Source organism: Podarcis filfolensis (assembly GCF_964270895.1).
Source record: "Podarcis filfolensis genome assembly, chromosome: 16".
In the NCBI taxonomy this organism is placed as follows: Eukaryota; Metazoa; Chordata; class Lepidosauria; order Squamata; family Lacertidae; genus Podarcis; species Podarcis filfolensis.
This window is the reverse complement of record NC_139620.1, coordinates 15,990,712-16,012,210: the sequence shown is the minus strand read 5'-3', so window position 1 is coordinate 16,012,210 and position 21,499 is coordinate 15,990,712. Positions and strand designations below refer to the sequence as shown.

The 21,499-nt window shown below is 48.3% G+C and overlaps 1 protein-coding gene across 2 annotated transcripts; it reads left to right on the top strand.

Moving 5' to 3' along the window:
- Positions 1-3,810: 3,810 nt before the first annotated feature.
- On the top strand, positions 3,811-12,666 carry LOC310750954 (toll-like receptor 2). 2 transcript variants are annotated; one of them, XM_083589368.1, is made up of 2 exons: positions 3,811-3,930; positions 9,030-12,666. In XM_083589368.1, exon 2 carries the CDS (start codon positions 9,055-9,057, stop codon positions 11,545-11,547), a length of 2,493 nt encoding a protein of 830 aa, XP_083445494.1. In that variant the 5' UTR covers positions 3,811-3,930; positions 9,030-9,054; the 3' UTR covers positions 11,548-12,666. The 2 variants fall into 2 exon arrangements, with proteins under 2 accessions (XP_083445494.1, XP_083445495.1); XM_083589369.1 differs by having other exon boundaries at positions 3,825-3,963.
- Positions 12,667-21,499: the final 8,833 nt, after the last annotated feature.

Below are 21,499 nucleotides of genomic sequence, written 5' to 3'. Positions count from 1 at the left end.
AGGAGAAACTGGGTGCCTGTCAACACACCTCAACAGTCACACACTACTCACAACAGCATAAGAAGAGGTTGCTGGATCAGGCCTTTGACCCATATATTCCATCCCCCTGTTCTCATCCAACCTGATGCCCCCATGGGAAACACGCAAGCAATGGGAACCTGAGGGGAGAACCTGAGCCCTCTCCCCTCATCATCTGGCCTGGTGAAGAGTTCTGGAGAATTCTATTATTATTATTTTCCTTATACATACTTTCCTTATACATACATATCACATAGATATTTTTAGCTCTGCCAAGCTTGCGACTTCCCTCTGTCCCTTCAGCGAGTATCCCTTCTTTTCTTATATTGCGTATTCTATTTTTTAACCTTATATCTGTCATACATTGTAAGAGCTATTTCAATCCTGCCAGTGTTTTCAAAGTTTTACAGCTATCCTTTATATACACCATAAATTTATTCCAATTTTCTTGAAACCTCTGATTGTCCTGATCCCGAATTCTTCCGTCAGTTTGGTTAACTCCGCATAACTCATCATTTTCGTCTGCCACTCCGCAATAGCAGGAACTTCTTGCAATTTCCAGTTTGGGCAAGCATGTTTCTTGCCGCTGCTGTGGCGTACATAAAGAGTCTTTGGTCCACTTTCTTAATTTCCTTCCCCATCAAACCCAACAAAAAGGCTTCTGGTGTTTTGGGAAAGGTATATTTAAATATTTTCTTGAGTTCATTATAAATTACCGGTAACTCCCAAAAGTTCTTAACTTTATCACAAGTCCACCACACGTGGTAAAAGTCTCCATCCGCCTCTTTGCAAAAGAATTCTAAAGCTTCCTTGTTCTCATGCAACATTTTGGCTGGGCCTAATAAAGATGTGGATTTTGGCCTTGTTCTGACACTCAAGGTAGATTCCTTGGTTCTTTGAGTACCTTGGGGTGATGGAAATAAAACGCTGTTCCTGCTGGAGCCAAGCCAGGTTTGAAGCCCAGGTTTGGCTCCTGGGAATGAGGATGGAAGATGAGTGGTGTCTGTGTTGGAAAATATTCCTCAGCATCATGATGTTTTATATCTCCCCATCTTCTGTGGTGTTTTAAGTCAGCCTCTGTCAGCCTGGTTCCCTCAAGGGACTAGCTGGAGCCACTGGGAGTTATAGTTCAAAACATCTGGAGGGCACCATCAGAACATAACAATTGCCCTGCTGGATGAGGCCAGTGGCCCATCGAGTCCAGCATCCTGTTCTCACAGTGGCCAACCAGATACCCCAATGGGAAACCCATGATCAGGAGTTGAGCACAAGAACCCTCTTCCTTCCTGTGGTTTCCAGCAACTGGTGTTCAGAAGCATTGCTGCCTCCAACGGTAGAGGCAGAGGGCAGCCATGGTGGCTATTAGCCACTGATAGCCGCCATCTCCTCCATGAATGTGTCCATTCCATGTTTAAAGCTCTCTAGGTTGGTGGCCATTACTGCCTCCTGCAGAAGTGAGTTCCACAGTTTAACTATGTGCCGCAGGAAGAAGCTCTTCCTTTCCCCTTCGTCCTGAACCTGCCAACATTCAGCTTCATTGGACGTCCACAATTTTCCACTGAGCGAGGGGGAACTCTTTTCTCTGAACTTTTTGTATGGTTTATCACTGTAGATTATGGCGTGAGTGAAAGTTGGCATATAACATACGCTCTTCGGCGAACCTTCTTCCTGCTCTCCATGTGAAATATACTCGGAGTCCTGTAGTGATTTCATGCTCTTTATTGCAGCTTGTAAAACTGTGATTGAATTGCCCCCAAACCTCAGGCTTTTATATACAGTGGTGCCTCTGGTTGCGAACAGGATCTGTTCCGGAGGTCCGTTTGCAACATGAAAAGAACGCAACCCGCAGCAGCGCATCTGCGCATGCGCGGGTTGCGACTTGCTGCTTCTGCGCATCCGTGTGATGTCATTTTGCACATCTGCGCATGCGGCGAAACCCGGAAGTAACCCTTTCCGGTACCTGAAAGAACGTAACATGAAGCGGACGTAACATGAGGTATGACTGTACATTATTTACACAGTGAGTCCCATCTGATTGGCTGATTCTGCTTCCCTCCTGGAGCCTGATTGGTCTTTTCCTGCAGGCCAATCAGTTGTTGCATTCTAGGATCCTACCAGCCTAATAGGCTGATTAACTTCCTCCCGGAGCCTGATTGGTCTTTTCCTGCCAATCAGTTGTTGCATTCTAGGATCCTACCTGCCTATTGTTCTAGGATCCAAGCTTAGTACATAACACCATGTTTTGATCCCATGCATAATTTTGCACACTTCCACCCTGCCCCCTCACCTTTTCTGCGCTGCACCCTTTCTTCATAGGAGAGGCACCGCTTCATCCCCTTCATCGTTTAATCCCATTTTCGGAACGCTTTCCATTTCTACAATATCCTTTTTGAGGTGAGGCAACCAGAACTGCCCACATTGTTCCAAATGCAGCTGCATCATTGATTGTGTATAACAGCACCCTTAGGTGGTTCGCAGCTGATCTCTTGCACGACTTATGCTTAGTTTAAACAATTTGGCAGTTGTATTTTCCATTCCTTTCCTAATGACCCCAGGCGTGAAATGTGCTATTCTTGCAACTGCTGCACATGCAAACACTGTTTTAAATATTTGCATGGTCTCAAAGACCAAAAAACAATCTATTGTCAGAGAAATTTCTAAGAGACTCCTGTTTCTAAGAGAAACCTTATTCTTAAACAGTGTTTGTGGGGTTTTTTGATCTTTCAAGCCTTTGCCTTGAGTATAACTTAAGGGCTTCAGATCTAAAAAGAGACACGCCAGACCCGAAACAGCCACTCCTCTCTGCATTCCTAGATGCGGGAGCTGAGGGTGCCAGCTGGCTAGGAAAACAGCGAACAAACCCTCCAAACCGGCCTGGCTGCCTTGAAACAGCAGCTTGATCCGCAGAAATGAAGCTTTTTTATGGTATGCAAATAAAAACACACAACCATCTTCTAATACCCACAAGCTAAAGATGTTGTTAAAGGTGCAGCAACAGGAGGCAGCAAGGCAGAAGATGGCAGCTGGTGGAAAGGGAGCTGGCTTGTGGTTGCTTCTGGTTGCAATATAACGCCCACCTCATTTTTTTGTTATTACTCGGAGAACTCTCTTAGATTAAGCCTTGGCAGACTTCACCAAAGTTTTGCAACAGTCAGAAAAAGGCCCAACGCCCCATTTGAAAAAAAATCAAGATTTGGAGTCTGGTTCCATAAACTCATCCCCAGTGACCCCCGACCCTATAAAAAGCATAATTCAGAATAGCGATTTGCATGACCCACATTTAAACACATTCCTCCCTCCAGCAAGAATCCTGCAAACTGATACCTACCTCTCACAGAGCTACAATTCCCAAAAGACTTAAACTACAGTTCCCAAAGTTCTTTTTTGCGGCTGGGGGGGGGGTTTGCTTTAAATGTAGCAGTCACAGTAGTGGGGGGACGGAACTGTATACATGGAACCCCCCCCCCCGCAAAAGCTGAGGGGGATTCCCATTCAAATAATGTTTGTGCACCGCATCATGTGATCAATTATGAGGGGCGGGGCTTACCTGCAACCCCCTCCCCCGCAATACTTTAGTCAAGTTGGCACCCCTGCCTGGCTGAGATATATGCCACTCTTTGAAGAAGAGATCAGCACCCTGCACCCCCCAAAATGCCTCGCAGGAGCCGGGTTGAGGGGCGGTAACAGATAAAGCCCCTCCCACCGCTGGCTGGCGGAATAACAAGCCAATGGGGAGCTGTCCCTTTAAGAAGCCACGCCCCTCCTTTTTGCTCGGTTTAAAGAAAGGTGTGTGCTTGCTTGGCAGCTGTAGCGCGCGATGTGGCTGCGCGGTCGGGCAGAGTGGGGTGATCACAGAGGACTAGGAGGCTGCCGCCTGTTTTGTGCTTTGGATCTGCGTACGCGGCAGTCGAGGTAAAGGAATCTGCTCGCTTCTTCCGCGTGGCGGTGTGAGTGTTTGTCCGTCCCGCAAACGCCTGACTCAAAAGGAAGCTTTGTATGTATTGCTAATCCGTGGTTTTAGAAGGCTGCCTTGCGCTGGGATTTGTGGTTTTCCGGGAGTCCATGCCTGCCTGTTATTATGGCATCTTCCAGAGAGGGGAGCGACTAAGTCTCGGGCTAAGCGATCCTGTGAAGGGCTGCAGCTCAGGAGGAGAACACCTGTCTTGCATGCAGAAGGCCTCGGGTTCAATTCTTGTTGACATCTCCCGGCAGGGCTAGGAGAGACTTCTGCCTTAAGCCCTGCAAAGCTTCTGCCAGTCCGAATTGGCAAGGTGGACCAGTGGCCTGACTCTGTGCAAGGCAGAGTTTTCCTAATCACTTCTCCAAATAGCCAGCCTCTCTCTCTCCCCCTGCCTAGCCCTTTCCCACCTCCAGTTGTGATTATTGGCCTACACTGCAAGGCTGTAGAGTTTACCCGCTGAAATGCTGTCTAGGTTGGCTTGCATTGCAAGATGCCTGGCAGGACTTCTCTCTCTCTGCCACTCTGGAGAGCATAGCTGTCAACATTTCCCTTTTCTTGCAAGGAATCCTATTCGGAATAAGGGAATTTCCCTTTAAAAAGGGGAAGCGTCGACAGCTATGCTGGAGGAGTGACATTGCTTTTCACGGGGAGAGTTTTATGCGTTGAGATATTTCATTTGTTGCTGGCACCCTTCTGTCTCTGGAGATAATGGCTTTGGGGTGAAGTCAAATGGTTGGAGAGTTACAGCTCTTCCTGTGACTGCAGAGACTCATATGAGGCATGTTTTATTGCAAATGGGCAAATAAAGACGTCCGGTTGTGCTGCTGCAGATGCACCATGGCGTTTTCTTCTCTCTACTCTCCTCCCAGCGGTCGTTCCTCCTCTAGTCACTGCTGTGGTTACAAGACCTGAATGTCCGTCTCCAGGTGCTGCCGTCTGCAAGGGATTCCTACACAGCTGGGTTGATGTTGCCAGCCTTCAGTCGCAGTTGCAGACATCTTTTGTAACGCAACGGTTCTGGTAGCTGAAGCCAGCTCCTTGTAAAGCACCTCCTTGGAGATCCTGCCATCTTCCGTTCTGTGTGCATGACCAAGATTGGCATAGACATCGCTGAGACAGAAGTGCAAACATGCTGGGAATAATAATAATAATAATAATAATAATAATAATAATAATAATTTATTATTTATACCCCACCCATCTGGCTGAGTTTCCCCAGCCACTCTGGGCGGCTCCCAATCAAGTGTTAAAAAAAGTACAGCGTTACATATTAAAAACTTCCCTAAACAGGCCTTCAGATGTCTTCTAAAAGTCTGGTGGTAGTTGTTCTCTTTGACATCTGATGGGAGGGTGTTCCACAGGGTGGGCGCCACTACCGAGAAGGCCCTCTGTCTGGTTCCCTGTAGCCTCACTTCTTGCAATGAGGGAACCGCCAGAAGGCCCTCAGCGCTGGATCTCAGTGTCCAGGCTGAACGATGGGGGTGGAGACGCTCCTTCAGGTATACAGGACCGAGGCCTTTTAGGGCTTTAAAGGTCAGCACCAACACTTTGAATCGTGCTCAGAAACGTACTGGGAGCCAATGCAGATCTCTCAGAACCGGTGTTATGTGGTGAATGTGTGCTTGGGAGAGGACAGCTTTGTTTGAGAATCTGTCCTGCCGTGTGATGCCCAAAATCTTCCCGATGCAGAGCATATGGAAGGCACTGAGGTGTCTGTCGCTCCTGGCAGGTGCCCACAACTCACTTCCATAAAGCAGCATGCTCGGTGTGTAAGCTTGGCATTGGCCATTATTAGCATCCCCTTTTCCCATACCCTTTTGGAGAGGGGAGCCATTGCCGTAGCTGCCATGCCCAATATACTTGTCCAGCACAGCGTTGTTGGAAAGGTTGCTGTTTACAAAGGAGCCCACGTAGACAAAATTGTCTACCACCTCAAGTGTGTGGCCACCAGGGCTGATGTGTGAAGTGCCAGCGATGTCCTGACCGGGGATGTTGGCCTTCGTCAGGCAGCTAGTGAGGCTGAACTCCATGCAGGATTGGGCAAAATGGTTGATGGGACTCTAGAGCTTTCTCAGAGTGCACTGTCAAGGCTGCGTCATCTGCAAACAACATATTTTGGAGTGGAGATGTGCCGGGTTCAACAGCCCCCCGTCGCTCCTTGAATGGAACTATGTACAGTGGTACCTCGGGTTAAGTACCGTATTTTTCGCTCTATAACACACACCCGACCATAACACGCACATAGTTTTTAGAGGAGGAAAATCCGTAGGCATGCCACCTGTAGGCATTCCCTCTATAACATGCACAGACATTTCCCCTTACTTTTTAGGAGGAAAAAAGTGAGTGTTATGGTGCAAAAAATACGGTACTTAATTCGTTCCGGAGGTCCGTTCTTAACCTGAAACTGTTCTTAACCTGAAGCACCACTTTAGCTAATGGGGCCTCCCGCTGCCGCCGCACCGCCAGAGCACAATTTCTGTTCTCATCCTGAAGCACAGTTCTTAACCTGAAGCACTATTTCTGGGTTAGCGGAGTCTGTAACCTGAACCCGAGGTACCACTGTACTGTCTTCTGTCATGCTGAAGACACGGGAGAGCAACAGGAATAAAAATATGCCAAAGAGAACACGGCCCTGTTTCAGTAACTCCTACGAAGCTCCTACGAAGTTGTGTGTGATATAATGGTGCCTCTGAGCACATGCAGAGCACCTTCCCTCACCAGCCAGTTAATCTAAAACTAGCCCCTGTATATCTGATAAATAACAGCAGGGGGTTCTGAGGCAGTGAGCTCCCCTGGATATCTGCCCATTACACACACATTACACAAACTAGTCACGGGCTAATGGCTGATATATCATTAACCCATGACTGCTTTTTACCAGCAGTGACTCCTGGGTGTGCTTGCTTTTACTGGCTGTGTAATGGGCAGAAATCCAGGAGATAAAAGAGGACCTTTTGCTGGAGTTAATGTGCGTTTTGTAATGAATATGTGTTCACTCTTATGCTCACGAGAAGTTCACATGCAAAAGGAATAAAGGTTGGTTTAGTACATGAAATGAAAGTGACGGTGTGTCTGGATGCTGATTCAGACGGCCAAGTTACAATACAAGCAGTCGTCAACTTGTACAATAAATGCACATCTGGAGTGAAAAGAGGATCCTTAAGTATTCCAAAAGAGAAAATGAGTGACAGGACTCAAAAGTAAAGCAAGAAAGAGAAGAAGGAGGGCATATCTGTCCTGAGGTGAAGGACTTTTTAAAAATGGCCTTGGCTTTCAATAAAGCCACAATTACACCATATATTTAAAGCATTTTAAACACTCATGGCTTCCTCCAAAAGATCCTGGGAGCTGTAGCTTCTTAAGGGTGATGAGAGTAGTTAGGAATCCCCCCCCCCCAGATTCCCCAGCCAGAGCTAAAATTCCCAGAGTAGTTAACAACCAGTCTTCCTTCACACGAAATGGTTGCAAGCACAAACTGTTGGAGCTTTTGGAGAGGGGGTGATTGGCCAGTGACTGCGATGTCACAAACACACCACTTTCCCCCGACCTTCTTGGTGCAGACTTTGCAATTCTTCTTTAAAATGTTTTGTGGGCTTAAGAAATAAAAGTAAGTGGGTTTTTGATAAAATCATTATAAATAAGCAAATGTATATGCTGCCTTTTAAAAAAGGGTTTAAAAAAGCAAGACCGATGCATGAAATGGTGTTAGATATGCTGGTCTGTGTGCCTCTGTCTTTGCAGTTGAGCCATCCTGGCAAGCTCCATGCTAGCACCACAGCTTGGAGCCCTCACTCCAGGGTGCATTTGCTTTTATCCACCATGTGCCATCCCATTTGACAGTGCTTAGCTGGAGCAGACCAAAGGTCCATTCTTGTCTCTAGCTGGAGGCTGAGTCAGTTCACAGAATAAACAAGATGAAAGCAGTGCCCTTAAGAACTCAGTTTAAAAAAAACCAAAATTGATGTTTAATTTCATGTAACAAAACATACCCACGCAAGGAATACAGAGTTTAGTAGTTGTTCAGAAAACAACAAAAAATGGAGGCTGATAGTTGTTGTTTTAGATGTTCCAAGAAAGGCAATCAAATGAAAGTGTCTAACAAAGTTATGCCAAGTTTCTGGAATTTGGCTTCTATTCTGTATGTCTAAGGATTTAGTTTCAGTTCCTTCTGTGTGTACGCCATTACTGGTAAACTTACGGGTCCCCCTTCTTTCACAGCAAAATTGGTGATATTCCAATGAAAAGGGGGGAAGTAAGGAAATTTGCTTGGTTTTTTTAATCCCCTCTCCTTTGAGGAAACAGAAACCAACTAATTTAATGGGCGATCTTATCACTAGACTCCCCAGCTGCTCTCCACGAAATGGAAGGGTGGTAGTTTATAGGAAGGGCCTTGTCTGATTTGCACATCAAGGAACTCCTGATCAGCTTCCAATGAGCTCTCTGGCTTTCCCAAGACACAGTTTGAAACCCAGTAAAGCATGGGACTGTTCTGTTTTAAACCTGGAAGCAATGGATAGCTGGACGGCTACTGCTAGACCAAAACATTTAATGGGCTGGGATCAATTTGACTTTACCCAGCACATGGAGAAGGGGACGACAGTGGACGAGATGGTTGGATGGTGTTCTCGAAGCTACCAGCATGAGTTTGACCAAACTGCGGGAGGCAGTGGAGGACAGAAGTGCCTGGCGTTCTCTGGTCCATGGGGTCATGAAGAGTCGGACACGACTAAACGACTAAACAACAACGACAAAATGTATGAGTATCATCCACTCCAGTGGGTGAAGGCAGCCTTCCCCGTACCTGCCGTCCTTCAGAAGTTTTGGATTCCCAGCTGTCATTAGTCCTAACCAGTATGGGCAGTGGGAGCTGTAGCATAACAATATCTGAGAGGCACTAGTTTCAGGAAGGCTGTGTTAAGGGAGACAGCTGCTTTGTTACTTCCAGGAATTAAATTTAATTTGGGGGGGGGGGATTAAAAAGTGTGTTAGTAATATAGAGGAGAAGAGTTTTGATTTACTGTCTTGGTTTTCGTTTTCGTTCTCCACTCAGGTTGACAGTAAAGATGTGAAGTGGCATGGAACTGCCGCCCATCACCATCCTGGCATTGCATTTGGCGATCCTGGCTCATGCGAATCCTCCCGAGGCATCTCTTTGCCAGATCTCCCTCAAGGCGGCCACTTGCCGAGGTCAGAACCTGCTCCGAGTCCCTGGGGATCTCCCCAGCACTCTGGAGTCATTGGACCTATCTTACAACAAGATTCAGCAGGTCACCCGTGGGGATTTCTCCGCCTTGACCCAGCTGAAAAGCCTGAATCTGGATTTCAACAACATCGTGTCTATCGCTGACGATTCCTTCGCTTCCAACGTCCTCTTGGAGCAGCTCAGACTCTTCAACAACTCGCTGAGGGAGATCCCGTCTCAGGCACTGAAACCGCTGAAGAATCTGAAGGTGCTGGAAATGTCTAACAACTTTTATCCCCGCTCGACGCTGGATGGCGTGTTCGGCACTTTGAAAAACCTCGAAACCCTCTCCATGGGGGGCCCTGCTGTCCACACGGTGGGAAGCCAGGACTTCCTTCCTCTGAAAGACACCCCGTTGAAAAAGTTTGCGCTGAAAACGGCAGCCAGTTTGCAGGAGTATCAAGAGGGGGCCTTTTCCAAACTCAACACCACCGACTTGTGGTGCGACATGTCGCTGGATGGACACACAGAGGTCTTGCCGCTGCTGCTGCGGGACTTGAGGGGAAGGCCTCTGCGATACCTCCATTTCCGCAACCTCTTTGAGTTCACGTACTATACAGGCTCTACGGACCTCTTCCACGACTTGGCTGGGGTGGAGGCCACAGAGCTGGTCTTCCGCCGGGGGAAATTCAATGAGAACTTGCTGCGTCTGATCCTGCTGAACGTCCAGAGGTCTCACGTGCAAGACCTGTCCTTCGTAGCTATCGATTTTGCGCGGTCGCCCAAGTGGAAGGCGCCAGAAGTTGGTATGGCCAACCTCACCCTGCGCCGGTTGGTTCTTGCGGACATCAGCAACCCGGACGTCCTGCGTTTCGACTGGACCTTCACGTGGTTTGCAGGCGTGACATACCTCTCCATCATCAATGTCAACTTCAACATGGTGCCTTGCGACGCCTGGAAGGAGATGAGGAACGTGGTGGCTTTGAACGTCTCCAACAACCGCTTGCAAGATGGCTACGTCTACAACGAGGCCTGCCAGTACCAGGGCACTCTGCCCAAGCTGGAACAGCTTGACCTCAGCTACAACTTACTAGTCTACCTGAGCACTCTTGCCAAGTTGACCTTCAGTTGGCCCCGACTCGCCAAACTAGATCTGACCCACAATCGCATTGGGGGCTCAGGTCGGTCCCCCTGTATGTGGACACCCAGTCTGATTTGGTTGGCCTTGCCTTACAATGCAGTTACCGCAGAAATCTTCCAGTGTCTCCCCACTACTTTGCGCTTTCTGGACTTATCATATTCCCAGCTGGAACGGCTCGATATGGGCTACTTCGAGGTCGCTGTTGACCTCCAGGAGCTGCTGCTGAGTGGGAACAAGATCAAATTCATCCCTACAGAGTGGAGATGCCCAAACCTGAGGGTCCTGGAGTTGGACGGCAACTCTTTTGGCGTCATCAACAAAGGTTCCTTTGTCAACATGCCTTGTCTTGCCCAACTGAAGGCGGGCAACAACCCTTATCACTGCATCTGTGATCTCTATGGCTTTGTTCAAGAGACACTGAGGAACGGGAAACTCAGGCTGCAGGACTGGCCGGCTGGATGGACCTGTTACCACCCTGAATTCTTGTTGGACACTGCGGTGGCTGCTTACGTCCCGAGGGTGACAGAGTGTGACGTCACAGTGGTGGTGGCCATTGCAGTCTCCATCACAGCTGCGGTGCTGATTGCCTGCATGGTTCTGTGCTGGAGGTTTGATGTTCCGTGGTATCTCAAGGCCACGTTCCAGATCATCCGCTCCAAGTACCGAGCCGGCCGCTCCCAACTGTCACGGCAGTTTGCCTACCATGCCTTCATTTCCTACAGCTGCTCTGACGCCGAATGGGTGAGGCGAGAGCTCCTGCAGAGGCTGGAGGCTTCCCACCCGCCGTACCGCGTCTGCATCCATGAGCGCGACTTCACGCCGGGGCGATGGATCATCGACAACATCATCGACAATATTGAGAACAGCCGCAAGGTCATCTTCGTCCTCTCGCGCAGCTTTGTCGACAGCGACTGGTGCAATTATGAGCTCTACTTCGCCCACCAGCGGGCCGTGGGCCTGAGCTTCGAGGACGTGGTGCTGGTGGTGAAGGAAGCCATTGACCTGCAGGCGTTGCCCAACAAATTCTGCAGGTTACGGAAGATGCTGAGCACAAAGACTTACCTGGAGTGGCCTTCAGATCACAACCGGCAGGCCTTCTTCTGGGTCCAGTTGACATCTGTGCTGGGTAAAGCCGAGCCAGTCAACTCAGACCCAAGCAGTGACCCAACTGATGTGAATGGGGCAGTTGACAATCATCTTGAGATGGGTCCTATAGCTGAAGAAAACTGTGTTGGATGTAGCTGAGTTTGGCAAGGATTAACTCAAGCCAAGGCTCAACCACTAGACTTATTGTTCGGTCATCTATGTCTGACTTAGAAGTGTTGAGGTCAATGCAATAAGATGCTTCTGGTGTGGAGGTGGGGGGAGGAAAGTGATGGAGCCTAGGAATTGGGCTTCCTCTTGGTCCAACTAGCCACCTCTGACCACTGACTGGCTCTCCTGGCAGAGAGGGAGCTGCTTTACTCATTGCCTGCGAGTAAACCAGTATCTTAAGTGGCAATACCAAGGACTGAACCAGAGACCTTCTGCCTGCAGTGCATGTGCTTGACCACTGGGTGGTGCTTCCTTCCCAGTTGAGTAGCTGGCTCTTGGCGTAAATGACAAAATAGGATTATGCACAGGAAGCTGCTTTATACCGAGTCAGGCCATTGGTCCATCGAGTTCAGTATTGTCCACACTGTTTGGCAGAGACGGGTCTCCAGAGTTTCAGACAGGGGACATTACCAGCTTTGCCTGGAGAGGTGAGGGATTGGACCCGGGACCTTTTGCTCTGCCGGGTGAGCTAGAACTTTCCTCCTAAAACTAAATGCAAGATTCTAGTCCTCATTGGATTGATTTAAATAAGAACAGAAGGAGCTGCATATATTGAGCCAGACCGGTGTTCTTTTGGCTCAGTATTGTCTACACTGATCGGCGGCAGCTGTCCCAAGGTTTCAGGCAGGAGTCTCTCGCAGCCCCACCTGGAGATGCCTTCAGGGATGGAACCTGGGGCCTTCTACATGCAGGGCAGGTGTTCTGCCGCTCAGTTTATGGCTCTTCCCCTAACCCTTGGGAGATAATAGTTTTCTTCTGCATTTAAAAGGAGGGAAAGATGGAGGGATTCCCTTGAGAAATGTTGCTTTAAAGGAGAATAGCCTGGTTCATGAGGGATGTTGAAGGAAGCTAGTTCTGAAAAGTATCAAGACTCAGGAGGGGCAGGATTGACCCCCCAGGATCAAGGTAGGTGGGTTGTCAAGGTAGCAGTGACCCACCCTCCTTTTTGACATTTCTTGCTCAAAAGTCTCCAGCTAGTGTTCTATTTGTGTGGGATTTGTTTTTGTGCTATATATATCTTATTTTTTTTAATAAACCAAGTTTGCTCCAGTCTTGTATTTCTCCTTCCTTAAAAATCTCTTTTCATCCTTGTTAAGAGGATGCTGGTTTTGTGGTGGGTGTGATTGCACAATGAGGGGCTGGAAGGGAGCTGGGAGCTGGGTGTGTTTTTGTCCACTAGGGGTTGCTGCACCAATGAATGAGTTTCTAAAAAGAACTAAGCAAAACAAAGAGTCCCAAATGTTGTAACCCTTTTTCCTAAGAGGGTTGCTCCGAGCCCTTGGTCATTTTGGTTGTCTTTTCCCCCTGTTTTTTGTTTTCTTTCGCACACAGGTCCCCCCTCTTCACCGTCACAACCCCGGGGGTCTCTTTCTGATGAGGTTTTTTCTTTTGTTCCAGCAGGACTGGGGAAGGGTTTGGTGAAGGTGGGGAAGGGGAGATTTGGAGGACTGCATAGACTTTGTACAGGCACAAGAGGGTGCAACAGGCCAAGACATTAGGATGAAGACCTCCTTCAACATTGTCCTGTTACTCCAGCGAGGGTGAGGAAGTCCTGGGGATGCCACACACACACACACACACACACACACACACACAGACATACACACCCCACCCGCCCGCTTCTGGTGCAAGCAGAGTGTGGTGGGCTTGTGGTCTCAGAGCAACAATTCACTCAAGATTTCACTGCTGGCGCAATGCTCTTCTCTTCCATCCAGAAAACAAGCTTGCTCTTTCTTCCATTGAGCAGCCCTCCAGATATCCGTAAAGGGCAGGTGCACGTTGCACAGCACAGCACCTTCTCATCAGTTCGGAAAATATTTTCCTGCTTTCCAGCAGTTGGGCAAAAAGGCAAATTTTTAGCTCCTTGGAAAACAGATATATTTCCTGGAGAGTGGAAACGTTATACCCCCAAAAATGTTTGATAACCCAAAAATGAAGGAAGAAGCAATTTTTAGATGGTGCAGATAAGACCCAAGCAGTGCCAAGAGCTCCGAAAGAGTAGTGTCCCCCTTTGCAGCCATTTTACACACCCTTCGATATGTTCCTAAGACTTATGTGTGTTGTGTTAGGCTGGGAGTTGGGGGCTGCCCCCAAAGCAGAAAGTGAGCAAAAAGAACCATGAGTTGAGCTTCTTTCAAAGGTGAAACTGTGCATAGTCAAAGTGTTTTCTTTTTATTTATTGAGGCTGGCAAAACGTTTTTGCCGTTGTTTTGCTGAGAGTTGTGTAAATGCACAGGCTGAGGTTATTATGATTTTTAATAGCATGGTCTGAACTGTTGAAAATGGATCGCAGGCCAGGTATATATTTCATACACACACACACTTACTGAAATGAACATTCCTGCAGCACAGACATAGGTGGGAGGCAGTTCATTGTGGGGCAACAAAGTACAGCATCAACATGGAGGACTAGCACCTTACCAGTGTGTAAGGGAGGTTGGGCAGTGATATTCTGACAAGGACTGCAGTACAGTACAGGGGTGCCAAATTGAATAAAATATTGGGGGGAGCAGGTAAGCCCCACACCACATAATCACATGGCATGGTGCACATACACCATTTGAATGGCAATACCCATCATCGGGGTGGGCTGGTCCCCTCAAATATTTTGAGTTGGCTAGCAGTTGCTCCTATGCTGAAGTTGTAAAGGTAAAGGGACCCCTGATCATTAGGTCCAGTCGTGGCCAACTCTGGGGTTGCGGCACTCATCTCGCTTTATTGGCCGAGGGAGCCGGCGTACAGCTTCCGGGTCATGTGGCCAGCATGACTAAGCCGCTTCTGGCGAACCAGAGCAGCGCACGGAAATGCTGTTTACCTTCCTGCCAGAGTGGTACCTATTTATCTACTTGCACTTTGATGTGCTTTTGAACTGCTAGGTTGGCAGAGCAGGGACCGAGCAACAGGAGCTCACCCCGTCACGAGGATTCGAACTGCTGACCTTCTGATCAGCATGTCCCAGGCTCTGTGGTTTAACCCACAGCGCCACCCGTCCCATGCTGAAGTTGTAGATTGCATCTACTTTCCACCCACAAGTAGCTCAAAGTGGCGTATGCAGTTCTTCTTCCCCTCCTCATTTAATCCCCACAACAACCCTGTGAGGTAGGTTAGGCTGAGAGGCAGTGACTGGCCCAAGGTCACCCAGTGAGCTTTATAACCCTGGCTCTCTATGTGGCCCTATTTTCACTTGAGAAATGTCAGAGGGCGTGCTATACACTGCCACACTGAAATCAATAAGGACTAGAAATTTGCTTGTGTTTCCTTTTAAAGCAAAAGGACTCATTAAGGTCAGTTCCGCAGCCCGTGATCCCAACTTCTGCCTTGCACCTTCGCTTCGCTTCAGATGCGCTCAGACCTGCTCGCTCAGTGCAGCGATTCTAAATTTTGGATGGGCATAGGCTTTTAGAGGGAAGCTGGCCCAGCCTCAGAGCCTCTGGCCACCGGGGCCTTGTTCTCTGGGAATTCTGCGGTGTAGGCAGAAAAAGGCCCCGTCGGCTTTTCTGTGAGTGAACACTGCAGCTTTTGTTGCTGCAGCGTTTTTCTGGATTCCTCACCCCCTCAGCCACTACCGGTGTTTGTTGCTGTTGCTGCTGCCGAGTCGCTCTTCTGGGATGGCTCTGGAAGCAGAAAACAAGCAAGAGAAATGAAAGCGAACTCAAGGACTCTGCTCAAGGGCTGCCCTTGAGGGTGTCTCCCCTCCCACTAGCTTTCCATGGTAGCTTCTTTCAAGGGGGGTTTCTCAGGACAAAATTCCAGCTAATTTGGAGATGATTTGGAGTCGTCCTCAAGGACTTTGCAGTTTAATTATGTGATGAAAAACTCTGCCAGCCAAGGAGTCCTGCAATCCAGGTGGGAATCCGATCTGGGGAGACGTGACCTCAGAGAGGCAGGTAAGAATTACACCAGCTGGCCTCGTGGGACATGGTTCTTGGCTTCCCATTAGGGCTGCGAGATCTCTAAGGCTGACTTGAAGTCTCCAGGTTTGCCTGATGTCCTCCAGGTGTCAGCGGGGGTGGGGACAGATGATTTGAGTATCTGGGTGGGCAAGAGTGCCTTTAATAATAATAAAAAAATATATTAAGACTGCATGCTGCTTATAAGCTTCAACCTGGTAGGAGCTGGCTGCAAATTATCTCTAGGGAGGTGTCCTCCCTTCTCCCATTCCCTCTCCCCATTAACCTCCGTCTCCAGGGCCCTCCCCTGTGACATCACCAGAGGCCACACCTAGGTCTCAGGTTTGGATCCTGAAATCTCAAGGTCAGGGATGCTGCTGACCTGGCAACCCTATTTCCCATTTCACTGGCCATCTTAGAAGTAATTTTCAGAAGCTACTCGGAGAGCTATTAATGCTATATAATATATAAATACTTACATAAATAATGTTGCACACCATCCTAATCTCCTGAGTGGTGTGAGATTCCCAGGTTCGGTTTCCTCAGGATGAGAGACAGCAGAGACTGTGGTGTCCCTAGGATGTATGGTTTATTTAAGACGTACAGTGGTACCTCGGGTTACATACGCTTCAGGTTACAGACTCCGCTAACCCAGAAATAGTACCTCGGGATAAGAACTTTGCTTCAGGATGAGAACAGAAATCGTGCGGCAGCCTCATTAGCTAAAGTGGTGCTTCAGGTTAAGAACAGTTTCAGGTTAAGAACGGACCTCCGGAACGAATTAGGTACGTAACCAGAGGTACCACTGTATATACAACCTGAGCCTACGACAGGCGCTCACGGCATTAACACCCCCAGAGGGTCTTGCTTTTCCCCTAACTGCAGCAGAAATCAGGCATGGCTCTGTCTCTCAGCTGTCCAGCCTGCTTCTAGCTCCCAGCTCCCACACACCTCAGCTCTGGCTTTTGTCTTTCTAACTACCAGATGGTTAAGGGATAGGATGGGAACCCACCCATTTGCCCACTGGCACAGAGCCACTCCTGTCAGCAACTGCGCTGCAGCATTCTGCACTGGCTGCAGTTTCTGGGGCCAAGTGCAAGGGAAAGCCCCACACAGAGTGCCTTGCAGTGCTCTGGTCTTGAAGTCGCCAGGGTCTGAATTATTGTGATCCAAGCTTGAGGCACCAGTTTTTTGGAGAAGCTGCTCTATCGAAAGTAACATAAACAATGAGCTCTTGGAGCTCTGACCTGTCCTCTATCGCTTGCCTTGGTTGGCAGCCGTTCCCCCTTCGTTTGTCAGCACGGGCACCTGAAATTCTCTTGCCTGGAACACGAGATACCTGGATTTGACCTTCTGCAGGCAAAACATGCATGTTATAGCCTTCCTTTTGTCTCCACAATCTTTAACAACACAGCTGCACTGCAAGTCCCTGGAGTCTCCTGTTTTTAAAGGCTTCTGTGTAAAAGCAGCGGGGAGGTGTGGTTCTGCCGGACATTCCAGAGTGCTGGCTGGGGCTGATGGGAGTTGGAGTCCAAAACACCTGGAGGGCACCAGGTTGGGGAATGCCCACAAAGCCCTACAAGACCTGGCACCAAGATGCCTGAAGGACCACCCCATTCCATCCTTTGACTGAAGCTATTTCCCCTTTCCAGTTTCACCCAAGCAGGGCCCATAATATGAAAACTGTTTCAAATTAATTGGCCAGTGGTATGCTAAACTGTGCAATGATATTACGCTTTGTAGCTTGCCTCTAACTGCGAAATTACAGTGGTACCTCGGGCTAAGTACTTAATTAATTCTGGAGGTCCGTTCTTAACCTGAAACTGTTCTTAACCTGAAGCACCACTTTAGCTAATGGGGCCTCCTGCTGCTGCCCTGCTGCCGGAGCACAATTTCTGTTCTCATCCTGAAGCAAAGTTCTTAACCCGAGGTACTATTTCTGGGTTAGCGGAGTATGTAACCTGAAGCGTATGTAACCTGAAGCACCTGTAACCCGAGGTACAACTGTATATCTTATGTTTTGAAAACAGACATTTTATATACAGAAAGCGTAAGAAAACAATATCGATAAACAACCGGTGAAACAGATTTTTAAAACGACGCCAGGCAATAAATTCAACAGAGGCAATCAGCAGTTAGATAACAACTTCATGCTCTCCAAAGATTCCCAAACGTCTTCCCAAATGAAACTCTCCATCCAGTGTATAAGAATTGGCAGCAAAGAGACAGAGAAGCCAGAGAACTCAGCCTTGGGGATATGTTTTCCAGTAGCACCTCAATGACAGGTGCAACATGTAGGCCTGGTTTTTAGACTGGAAAATTAAAACTGCAGAGGCAGAACCAGAAGAGATTCTTGCTCTGATTGGCCCTGGTCTCAGTTTCCTTAATATCTCTTGAATTCCTGCTCTATTGCACCGCCATGGCCAAGAGACATTAAACACCTGACTTACTAGCTTAAACATCCTTGCAGCCAGGGCAGCCTGAAGAAAACCTGCACAGCCCACAAATTTAAAGGTCTGCGCACACATGCACATGTAACCTGCTGAAAGTCTCAGCACTGGCATCCGCCTGTGATCCCCCTAAAGTCGTTAAGGTCTTTGAAGCAGGCTGCCCTGGCGGAAACCTGTTAAGCAGACCCAGCGACAAGGAGGAGGGAGTAGAGGCCTAGTCATTTCCTTCTGGGCTCTGCCTGACAGTGAGCCTCCTACACCGGGTAGCCAGTCAGGGAAGAACGAAGGAAGGTGAGAAAGGACTCTGAAATGCCGCCCTCCCACTTCCCCAAATCTGCTGTTGAAGCGCCCTGCATCATTCGGGCTCATGCTAGAGCCAGCTTTGCTTCCGCGGTCCCTAGAAGTTAAATGGACACATCTCTAGCAGACTTGAATTAAAGGCGCCTGCCATTTCACAGACCCCAGATGCTAATGAGGTACGTTTTTGAACCCTAATAACCTATTGTCAAACATTTATCTTTTTCTGGAGCTGCCAGTGGGAGATTGCACCTGGGAACTTCTTCATGCAAGCCAAGCGGTTTGCTCTGAGCCTTCCCAGTTTCTGGCTGCGTCAACTTATCTGAATACCAATACTTGGCTTCAGTTTCTCGGCTTGCCCAAATGAGCATGCATCATTGTGTCCACGAGGGTGAGCCCTGCTGACTTTTGAGGCGATCTCTTTTGCCGAAACGCTGGAAGCACAGAGTTGAGTTTGTTTCCCATTGATTAATTGCCTCCCCTAAAGCATCTCAAAAGCATTTTCGCAGTGGAAGCGCCCGCAACTAAAAACTATTACGGCAATTTATGAAAAACAATTGGAAATCCACTTTCGTACTTAGAAAAAGGAAAAGGAAAACTATTTCAAATCCAATACAGACAAGGATAAAGAGCTCTGCTTCAAAAATCTTGTGTGTCTTGCAGCTGAAATAGTTTCCTGATGAAGTGAGAAATGGTAAGATTGATCTGCTGTCAGAGGAGTCCACCCCCCTGTGTGTGTTTTGAAAATACTATTTGTTATTGTTGTTGTTACTATTACACTACAACATTTATATCCTAACTTTCCTCCAAGAAGCTCAAGGGACGTGGGGAAGTGTGAATGGTTCTCCCCCTGCCTCATTTAATCCCCACAACATCCCTGTGTGGTAGGTTATGCCAAGAGGCAGTGACTGCCCCTCAAGGGATTTGAACCCAGGCTTCCCAGGTCCTAGTCTGACCCGCTAACCACTACGCCACTCTGTCTTCCTAGTGTGTTGTGGAGAAAATTCAGGTGATTCCCCCCGCCCACCTCAACATATCCAGACTTCCATGAGCCCAGCCCAGCAAGAGACCTGACAATCGAGACTTCTTGGGGAGTTAGCTCTGTTGAACTCAGTGGGGCTGACATGAGCAGGATCAGGCCACACACCATGCTAATTGAAACAGGGCTGAAGTCAGACATAGCTAAAACCTTTCTTTTTTTAAAAAAAGGGGTGCAGTTCCAACTTGCTTTTCCTGGATTTCACCCGTAGGAGCAGCTCAATGTCACACTCAGCACATGCTCAGAGGGCCCCATGGTCTGCACTGGAAGACAGTTGTGGATGTTGAGCAGTGGCGAGAGGCAGCACTTTGCACGTCCTCGGAGGCACCCCCTCCCCGCAAACAGGATCTTGAGCAGAGTGGAGCCTTCTTTGGAGGGCAGCAGCCGAGAGGCTGGCACTAGGCCATCCTTGCCATGCTGCACAAAGGTCTCCTCAGGAGGAGCCACCCCTGTTTGCTTTCCAAGCTGCAAGAGAGTCTGCGTTTGAAAGGGCAGCAAGGAGCAAAGAGGAAACAGGCATGGGTGGAGCCAGGATTTTTTTTTGGGGGGGGGGGGAGGCGGCACAGAACCTAAGATTTGTATTGATTTGTACTGATTTGCAGGGAGCAGCTCCCCCCGCCCCCCTGGCTTCACCCATTGAGACAAGAGATAGGAAAAACTGACTTACTTCAGTTTCTCTCCATTTCTCATTTTTACCCATCTTAAATTAATAATAATAATAATAATAATAATAATAATAATAATAATAATAATTTATACCCCTCCTATCTGGCTGGATTTCCCCAGCCACTCTGGGCGGCTTCCAACCGAATATTAAAAAAAATACAGTGTCATACATTAAAAACCTCCCTAAACAGGGCCACCTTCAGTCGTCTTTTAAAAGTAAAATAGTTGTTTATTGCATTGACATCTGCTGGGAGGGCGTTCCACAGGGCGGGCGCCACTACCGAGAAGGCCCTCTGCCTGGTTCCCTGTAACTTCACTTACTGCAGCGAGGGAACCGCCAGAAGGCCCTCGGCGCTGGACCTCAGTGTCCGGGCAGAATGATGGGGGTGGAGACGCTCCTTCAGGTATACTGGGCCGAGGCCGTTTAGGGCTTTAAAGGTCAACACCAACACTTTGAATTGTGCTCTGAAGCGTACTGGGGGTCAATGAAGATCTTTCAGGACCGGTGTTATATAGTCTTGGCGGCCACTCCCAGTCACCAGTCTAGCTGCCGCATTCTGGATTAATTGCAATTTGACACGTTTCTGCATCAGTTTGAAGGGGTTTCTTTAAAGCCCTTGTGAAGATTTCAGTGCAGGTTTCTCCCCATATTTACCTTTCTTTGCAATAAATTTCATTGGCGCACGGTAGCATGTTTGTCTACGCTAGTTTCACTCTTACTGTTCTGTTTTATTTGTGACACATACCGTAGCTTTGTTTTCCTTTAATCTAGTTTTTCTTTGGGGGGGTGAGTGGAATTAAGCGGTATAATTTATCATTTGCTTGCAAACTCTTCTATAAGAGACGTGTTTTTGTTGGCATTATTCGATTCGGTTGGGAAACCGCACTCACTCTGGATCATAAAGGCCACATTCCCACTACAATACCACTTTAAACAGTTTACCTCCAAACAGCTTACCTTGCAGCTTACCTCCAAAGAATTCTGGGAAGTGTAGTTCGTTAAGGGTGCTTGTTAGGAGACAGCCCCCCACAGTCCCCTCTCAGTGCTACAACTCCCAGAGTGGTTTAACAATCAGCCCTTCTTCCCAGGGAACTCTGATGATACACACCGCTTCTGAAGCCTCCGGCCATCACCTAATCTTGTGGCAGGGAGTTCCATTGGCTAATTATGTGTTTGTGTCCTGAATCTACTGTCAGCTCAGTCTGGGTGACCTAAAGTTTTAGTATTATATGAGAGGTGGACAGAGAGAAATTTCTCTCTATTTCCTCTGCAACATTCAAGGGTTTAACAGTGCCCAGAAGCAGCCAGGAGAGGCTCCACCCATGCGTGTGAATGTTTGCACGAGGGCTGCTGTCTGTGCCTTGTGTGTCTGTGTGCACAAGGTGAGGGCTTAAGGTGACGTGTGTTTGTGTGTTCCTTGCCTCACCTCTGTTATCACACTGACTTTGCCATCCTCCCTCCTCTCTCTCTCCCTTCCAGGATACCTCCTCCTAGCCAGCTGGGATTATTGGTGGTTTATTATTATTTACTGCTTTGGCCC

What these genes read in the sequence shown, in the direction of transcription:
- LOC310750954 (XM_083589368.1), top strand. Translation starts at nt 9,055, where the DNA reads ATGGAACTGCCGCCCATCACCATCCTGGCATTGCATTTGGCGATCCTG.